Source organism: Barbus barbus (genome assembly GCF_936440315.1).
Source record: "Barbus barbus genome assembly, chromosome: 10".
NCBI lineage: Eukaryota > Metazoa > Chordata > Actinopteri > Cypriniformes > Cyprinidae > Barbus > Barbus barbus.
Genome location: NC_136738.1, coordinates 20,039,535 through 20,048,816, shown reverse-complemented (window position 1 = coordinate 20,048,816; position 9,282 = coordinate 20,039,535). Strand labels below are relative to the sequence as shown.

The window sequence follows — 9,282 nt, the reverse complement described above, 5'->3', positions numbered from 1 at the left end:
GTCTAAAAATTCAAGTCTGTCTACATCAAATGCAATCAAACAAACACATACGAATTCAATTAAAAACTAAAAGTCAGGTTTTACCTTACAACAAAATGATTAAAGGTATAGCACATTAGCATGTAGGCTATTACATAACCTTTAAGGGGACATCAGTGCAGTCTGCCAAAAAGTGCCTGTGTGAACCATAGACTGCTTAATCCCACAATGCAGTGCATGGCGCGTCACTGAAGAACGACCATGATGGCGGCGGTCGGTGCACCAGAAGTGATTTCACAGCTGGAAAGCGCTGCCAAAGTTTTAATGGTGAGCATTTCGCCGCCGTTTTCACATCTCTGTCAGTGTGCTGTTAGCTCTGTGTGGGGGGTTCACTCTGAGGGAGTCTCGCGGCTCGTCGTTTAGCGGGGAAAGTCTCGATGAACGCGGAGCGGTGCGTTGCGCAGTGCTCGACTCACTCCATCCCGCTAAACACAGCGCAGCCATCACCTTCATCATCCTCTTCATCACCTCCGCCTAACAGCACCGCTCCGGTGACACCGTCAGTGTTTGTAATGATCGCTGTGAGCTCAGGTGTTGTGTCTCAGAGGCCTAGTTTGATCCTCCAGCCTTGTGAAAGCGCGCAGGATGAGTTGAAGTGTGTCTGCTGGAGTTTCTCCATCAGCTGCTGTAGTTACACACACGCTGTTGATTCAGCCGCATGTTTGCTCAAGCACATGTTTAGCAAGACTTAAGAGACCAGAGACAAAAGAGAAACTTTTAGCTTATTGCTTGTCTCATAATAACACCCAATCCTTCATTTTCTGCCGTTATAAGAGTTGATTAGCTACATAGTGGGTTAGCTTAAAGTTGAGAGCAGGACATGTGCACTTAGATGATGGCCTGTACAATTTGCTTGTATTGTCTCAGAACCTGTCTAGACAGCAATTCTGGGTATCATATGGACCGAATGATATGAATTGAATGGTGTGTGTGTGGTTGTGTAAAGTTACTGCAATGGTGACATCTCATGGCACTTTTCATAAGTTTTTCCACTTGAAGCTTAAAGAGTGAAAATGATTCTTGATTTTATTTGGTAAATCAGCTTGCCCATTAATAGCCTGTGAAGCTTTTAGTCCAGTGTTTTAATCTTAATTTCACAAATAAAAACATTTAGTGGTATTGCAACTGGATTTAGCTGATTTTTAGCTGTATTTTAATTGCAGTTATTGATATTTATAGAGAAGGGTGGCCAATTTAATGCAAGCGTATGGCATAAATTGTTGATAATACATAGGAAGTACATTATATATCGACAAGGCTGTGGGTGAATTCTGAAAATGACACCAGGAACAGCTTTCACCTGTGTTAATTTAGTGTGGATACCTAGTTGGCAGCCAATGCCAATAATCTCAAACCGTTGCCTTCCTAAAAAATAGTTTTCATATCGTTTTATTAATATTGTTAATACTAGAGGTCTCTGAATAAAATATTTACACTACCATATTCACACTAGGTCGGTAAGATTTCTTAAATGTTTTGAAATAAGTATTTTATTTATTCATTTATTTGATCATGAATATTTTGAAGAATTATTACAATTTAATTTTTTTATTTTTTTTATTCCTGTGATTGCAAAGCTGAATTTTCAACAGTCATTACTCCAGTCTCACATGATCCTTCAGAAATCATTCTAATATGCTGATTTGGTGTTCAAGAAATATTTCTTATTATTATCAATGTTGAAAACAGTTGTGCTGCTTGATATTTTTGTGAAATATTTTTTTAAACAATTTTTAAAATAAAGTTTAAGTGGAAAAATATAATGTAGTGAAGCAGAAACATTGTCACTTTTGATAAATTTAATGCATCCTTGCTTAATAAAAAAAAAAAAAAAAAATCTTACTGTCCTCAATTTTTAATGGTAGTGTGCCAATATAATCTGATGATGTGGAACGATTGCATGTTTTGTAGTATGACTGAATGCTTTCTGTATTGGATTGGGGTTATAAGCAGCTAGGTGTGTATCATTTAGGTTTACTGCCATGATATAATATTATATTTTTTTCATAAAATCACTCAAATTATTGTAAACCATTTCACTGCCATTAGATTCAATCTAAAAAATGGTAAATATTTTAAAGGGCCCTTTATATGTTTTTTTTAAACCTCTTAATTCTCTCCAAACATCTATCGTGAAGCCTGACCAGTCTTCTGCTGGGTAGATGAGTTATGAAGTCAGATATCTCTAGGTTTTGTCATGGTGGTTTTTCAGCAAGCAGAAAGATCAGTCTCTAACAGTAGAGATCAGGTATTGATTTGTTGTTGTGGATCCCTGATCATCAGTCAGACTGCAGACAATTCACTAAAGAATGCTAGTTAGTAGACGTATCATTACAGTATAGAATCACTACAGTCATTTATCATTATATAGAATCAATACATGGATGAATTGATTTTAGTCTGCTAATAAGTGAGTGTTTATTATCAAGATGTTCAACAGACCTGATTCAGTATAGCTAGAATGCATTTATGGGAAAAGTGACGTTTGCATAAAAATGTTATTTGCAAAACATCAAATAATTTTTAAAAAATATTTCTCCATCTTCATGACCAGATATTTTTGCTTCCTGTTTTCTTTAAGGGTTCCATAACTCTCCGTGACCACACTGAACATCATTACATAATTAACTGACCTTGTGTTGATACCACTGATAAATAATAAAAAGCACACATGTGCATGTCAACGCTTTTATGGATGACTGTGCTGTTGTCGCTTGTCTACCAGGGGTCAAACCACCATTATAAAAAAATACCGTCAGTATCTGTGTGAACCCTAAATGAAATGCAGAAGAGATTATCTGAAAAACAAACATACCCATTGTGTTTGTACCAGTCGGTCACAGCGATTCCACAGGCATAATCTGACCATGACTTTTGCGTCAGCTTGGTTTAAAGTGAATGTCATACTGATAAACCAAATGAAATTAGTAGATTAGCTTGTTACAGCCTTAATGTTTTGTACAATTGGGTAATATGCAGTTAATATTTCATATCAATGTACGTCTCTACACTGCTTTCTGTGCAGCTTGGACATGCATGGATTCAGCCTGATCAAGAGCTAAGCAATCAATATCCACAGGGGGCAGATAGCCTGTGAGTGAACAGAAGCATTAGATGGACCTCAGAATATAAGGAGAGGTACAGGACCTGCTATATCTGCCATGTTGAACAGCTTTGAAAGAACAGTAGATTGTATCATTGAAGTTTATCACAATTGGCTTGGACTGAATCGGGGGTTTCAAGAAATGGACCCCTTGTTACATGTTGCATGAAGCTCACTGCTGCATTTTAAGCCTGACCAATAACAACATGAGTATAGTACGTGGTTATTGTCATAGACTAAAACTGTTCTTTCTTTGTACTGTAAAACTGTAAAAATGTTATTTGAAATATTAAATTAAACTAACTGAAATAAGTTAAAGTTGACACTAAATTTACCAACTGGAAAAAAATAACTAAAACTAAAATGAAAATGGCAATTGAAAATACAAAAGTAAAAACCAATTCATAATTTTAATAACTAGTATAATAAAAATACTAAAATAACACTAATGGAGTACCATATTAATTTGTAGTATTTCTAGACTTTATAATGCTTACATTTGAAAAGCCAAGAAGGACTGGGACAAATGTAATAATGATAAATTATATGAAATAAAAATAATACATTTTATGAAATTAAACTATGTAAATTATACCGGAAAACATTTTTTAAACATGGTGTTTAAAAACAAATCATAAACAAAACATTGAAAAACAATTAGAGTATTCATAAGTGATGTACAGAGTGATACTTTACATTTTAACATGCGGGGGACATTGAAACATTTTGCAACATTTTAGCTTCTTACCTTTAGCTTAGTAGATAGTTGATGTTTTGGTTTTCTTTTTTCTGTTTAATACATATTTGATTATTTTTTTTTTCAATCAGTAGTTGGTGGACCCTGCATTACAATTATAGACCACTGAGCAATATTCTTGTTCACTCTTAAAAATAAAGGCTCTAAAAGGGTGTTTTTGCTGCAGTGCCATAGAAGAATCATTTTGGATCCTCCAAAGAACCGTTCATGAAACAGGAACCTCTTTTTAGAGTGAGAAGAATGTTTTCTTAAGAAAATCTTAAGAATTGTTTTTCGCAATAAAGAACCTTTTGTGGAATGGAAATGTTAAAGATTCTTCATGGAACCATTGATGCCAATAAAGAACCTTTATTCATAAGAATGGTCATGTTGAGGTTTCCATGGCATCAGGCAGGATTGAGACTGGAGCAAATGAAGTCTGCAGGATTCAGAAAAGTGGACCGGGTGTAATTTACTTGTTCTTGTAGCCTAGGCTGATATTCTTCAACCAGCAGGTGGCATTGGATATTTGTGTGTAAGAAATAGCACATTTTTCCAATGCTTCCTGGTCATGCTGCAAAGAGTCGATCTGTGCATGGAAAATGCGTGCTCTGCATTCATTTTATATGCCTAGTTTATCATGTCAGGTGATCTGTGTGTGTGAATGAAATGATACCCTCTTCTCTCTAGTCTGGTTACTGCGAGTTGAATGACTGCTATGCTGTAATTAGGAATGGAATGTGATATTGAATGTTATGACAAGCTTGGGTGTGTTCTTGTGTTCACCTGTGTGTTGTGACACGTATTGGTCATCACTGAACAAGCTGCTTGATTTGACATAAATTTTGTAAGCTCTTTTACAGTTTTAGACATGTTTCTTGAACACCAGATCAGCATATTAGAATGATGTCTGCCATCACAGAAATTAATTATTTTAAATTGTGATATTATTTCACAATATTGCTGTTTTCACTGTATTTGTAATCAAATATATGCGGCCTTGATGAGCATAAGAGACTTCTTGCAAAACTCCTACTGACGTTTTTGAACAGTAGTGTGTATACTCATTTTAATAATACAAACTCATGTTTGGTTTGATTGTTTTGGTCTGCATATGGGATATTTAACCAGTGCAACATGTTCAAAAGCCCAAATGTTTAACCCCTCCTATGAATGTGTTCACAGGCACCGCCGTCCATGGTAAGCACAGAACAGAGGCAGCATGCAGAGCACATATTCCTCTCCTTCAGGAAGTCAAAATCCCCCTTTGCCGTCTGCAAACACATCCTCGGTGAGTCTCAGCACTCGGTTCTCACAGACCCTTTGACAAGTACTGACTCTTGGTTCTTCCTGTAATTTCTTCCTCTTCATATTTAAACATCTTACAGGTCACCAGTGACTTGCTAGTCTTTCTCAGAAAGCACAGACTGTACGTTTCAAATTTTTATGTCTGCTAAAGGTTAATTTATCAGCTATAAATGACAAATTTATAAATGGTCAGAAAACCGCAGTTAGGAAAGCATCTGATCACATGATAATGATTTACAGCATTAAACATGAGAAAACAATGTCAGTGTTCACACAGTGTTAACTCTTTCAGAAAAAGAATTTTCCTTAGGCCTGCTTTTGTTTTAAAACACGGGTTCACACCGGATCGTTCTTCGATTTTGCTTGAATTATATCAGAGCCTTAAAGCATTTTAATGTCTAAACTCAAAACTCTGGTGTGAATTTCAATTGAACTTTGATTAGGGTGTAAAATAATATTGGAAGAACAATAATAAATGAATAAAGAATAATAATAAATAAATGTTGTCTTTCTCTTTCCACAGAGACTAGTAAAGTGGACTATGTGTTGTTCCAGGCCGCCACTGCCATCATGGAGGCCGTGGTTAGAGAATGGATCCTTCTGGAAAAGAACAGCATCGAGTCCCTCAGAACATTCCTCCTCACGTATGTCTTACAGAGACCCAAGTAAGTGTGTGAATGAACATATAAAACATGTGCTTGAGCCGTTTCCATCTCTTATCTGATCTTGTTTAAATTTCTCTCTGTTCCTTGCAGTCTGCAAAAGTATGTCCGAGAGCAGATCCTGTTAGCCGTAGCAGTAATAGTGAAGAGAGGCTCTCTTGACAAATCTATCAACTGTAAGAGCATCTTCCATGAGGTCAGCCAGCTCATCAGCAGCGGCAATCCCACAGTGGTAAGACTTCTGTATCACATGGATCAAAGCTGTCTATTAAACGTTGTATAGATAAATAAATAAATGATTCTTTTGGTTAGTAATATTATTGGTAGTCTCCTCTTTAAAAAGACAGGGCTGGGCAAACATCACAATGTTCAAATAGTTACAAATATCAAGTAATGTTCGTTAACGTATATTTTGTATGACGTGTGTAAATCTGTCAAAGGTTTTGGAAATAAGTGAAAATAGGTAGTCATTAATTTATATAGTCAATAAGTTTAAAAAAAGTTTCATTGTTTATTGTAAAGTTGTGGTTGATATGGAAATAAAAATAAATAAATCATTAACAAATATAAACCTTATCAGTAATCTCAAAGAAGCTAAAAAATAGTTTTAAAAAATGAGAAAACATTATGAAAATCTATTGGTCAGAACATGTGGCGGCCCTATCATGTGTTGTATTGTGACATATTAATGTGATATTCTGTTAAAAAAAAAAAAAGTGCCAGTGTCCCCCTGAATTTCGGCCAGTCTCCTAAAAATAATTAATAGCCACGATTATTCCTAAAAAAAATTATTAAAAGAGCCCTATGGGAAAAATATAGTATACATTGTGTCCTGCAGAGGCCGCTCCAGTTTTATGTTTTGAATTTAATCTGGTCAAATTTAAAAGCCTAGCTGTGATTACACTTTATACAGCAAAAATTAAGCCTTTGGAAAACTACTGTCCTTGTTTCATATATTTTGTACAAGTATTGAATTAAAATAGGAAATTTAAATAGCTGAATAAGTGTGTTAGACATTTTTCCTTTTGTCTTGTGCCCTGATGGAAAGTAAAGTTTATCCATGTGCATGCCTGTATCTGTCCTGCTAGCAAACACTGGCCTGCTCCATCCTGACGGCTCTGTTGAGTGAGTTCTCCAGCTCCAATAAGACCAGTAACATTGGCCTCAGTATGGAGTTTCACGGAAGCTGCAAACGCATTTTCCAGGTCTGTCCTTCTGTCCCAATCTGAGTGTGTCCTTTGTTAACAGGTGCAAAGTCCCTGTGCTGGGTGTTTATATTTGTATGTTAACTTGTTATAGCCAAAACCAAAACACATATATGTGATATGAATGTTTCATTGATATTCATTGATAATCTATTATAGTTTTTGTTAATATTTTGAATTAGATTGTTTTATATATATTTTCTGTTTTATTTATGTGTATATATTTTTAGTGTTTTTTATAGTTTTTTAATGTTAATTTTTTTGTTCATATTGTTTTAGCTATTTTAGTACTAAACAAATGAAAATGAGAAATCTATCAGAAATAAAATGTTTAATACTTTAAAAAAAAAAAAATTATGGTTTAGTTTTAGATAAAAAAAACACCCCCGCTAACAACCATAATCTGAAATGTGTTGTAATCACACTTTATATATGCAGAATTATGTAATAATTGAAACAAACCTATTGACATTATAACTGAAATATTCTCAAATAAATTTAATTGGAATTTATTTGAATCTTGTGGAACTGATTCTTGAAATTAGTACCAATACTTATAACTTGACTGCTTGTGCCTTTTATGATGACTCTCTGTGTGTGTGTGTGTGTGTGTTGCAGGAGGATGATCTCAGGCAGATCTTCATGCTCACTATGGAGGTCCTGCAGGAGTTCAGTCGGAGGGAGAACCTCAACGCTCAGATGTCCTGTGTTTTCCAGCGCTACCTTGCACTGGCCAATCAAGTGCTCAGCTGGAACTTCCTTCCACCCAATCATATCCTTTCATGAAGAGATTTTGCTGACGTTTTATGTTTGTGTGTATGTTTGTAGCCATGTCTTTTTTACTTTTAAATTTAGAGGAAGGTTGAGAGAGGTGATGCATGCTGGACTTCCTGTGAGCACTAGGAAGCACTAGACCTGGACTGCAGCCAGGAATGTTTTAGAGGCACAAGGGTTAGGAAAGACAATTAACTCTGACTTATTTTTGGATTAATAATAGACAAGCTATAATGTGATAATCTTAACCTTCTTATCCTTCATAACAGTTCTTTGCAAAATAATCGTGAACACAGAACCAGAACCAGGCACATTTCTTGTTTCTCGGGAAAAAAAAATCTTGAGGGTAAATTTTCAGAACTTTTTTTTTTTTTACCTGCTTGAAGCCACAAAATTTGAAGCTCTTCAGCTCTTCAAAATTTGTGCTCATGATTGATTTGGATCTTGATGAATTAGAAAGTTTGTCCCACTGTTTAATTGATTTGAATATATTCGCATACATTTCTACACTTCTTGTCTCTCCATAGTTTTGCTTGTGCCTTTGCATGTGTCATTATTTTTACTATTCACATGTGCTAGTGTTAGTCCTAAATCATGAGCTGTGATTGATGGTACGTGTGCGTCTGTGTGTGTTTTAGCTCTGTGAGGCGTTAAGCCCACTCAGGCTGACTTTGTCTCTGTGTCTCTTTAAAGAGATCTGAGCTGGCGTCTGTGCCAACCAGGGTCACATATCACTTACAAAGGAGGCCTGTGCCAAGCGCTTATCGTGCACAATAAGTGTGCCTTTAAACACACAGCGCATTGAGTGCTGGGCTGGAATGTCGACCGGCCATTTGTGCATTGATGTGTTTGCATAGTTTCAAGTCATATTAATTGCCCACTGGGCGCTGGAGGGGGGATAGTTCTTTGATATCAAGAACACATTTGTTAAGGACACAGAGAAGGACAGAGTGAGTGTATTAGTGTTAAATTTTAAAATGAACAGCACATTGCATGAATGAGTAGTTAATTAATCTGTTATTTAATGTGTGAGTTAATACAAGACTTCACAACACTCTGTAACAACTAGTCAATCTCGTTGAAATGTTACATATTACATATACATGCATATATATTATGCTCAACAAGACTGTATTTATGCATTTATTTGATCAATGTATTAAGCAACAGTAATGTTAAATATTATTGTTAAAATTTAAAATAAGTTTTCTAATTTAATGTATTTTAAAATGTAATTTATTCCTTTTATGGCCAGGCTGAATTTGGTACTTAAGAAACATTTACATGATATTATTATTATTGTGTTAGTCATATTATGTTGAAAATTAAATTATGTTGTGCTGCTTAAGATTTTTACAAAATGACTGCATTTTAGCGTGTTGATACATTTTTAGAAAGTTTCATAAAAGGTTAAAAAAGAACTGCGTTTATTTAAAATAGAAATCTTTTGTTACA

The 9,282-nt window shown here is 35.2% G+C and overlaps 1 protein-coding gene across 2 annotated transcripts in view; it reads left to right on the top strand.

Moving 5' to 3' along the window:
- Positions 1-211: 211 nt before the first annotated feature.
- The window catches only part of xpo4 (exportin 4), a 32,239-nt gene continuing 23,168 nt past the window's right edge, over positions 212-9,282 (top strand). Inside the window, exons 1-7 of one of the 2 annotated variants that reach the window (XM_079427411.1) lie at positions 227-306; positions 3,065-3,177; positions 5,064-5,169; positions 5,710-5,851; positions 5,942-6,080; positions 6,937-7,053; positions 7,672-7,825. In XM_079427411.1, coding sequence (XP_079283537.1) covers positions 5,076-5,169; positions 5,710-5,851; positions 5,942-6,080; positions 6,937-7,053; positions 7,672-7,825 — 646 coding nt within the window. In that variant the 5' untranslated portion in view covers positions 227-306; positions 3,065-3,177; positions 5,064-5,075. Of the gene's footprint in view, positions 307-3,064; positions 3,178-5,063; positions 5,170-5,709; positions 5,852-5,941; positions 6,081-6,936; positions 7,054-7,671; positions 7,826-9,282 lie in introns of both variants that reach the window. The other variant, XM_079427410.1, reaches the window with a different exon arrangement.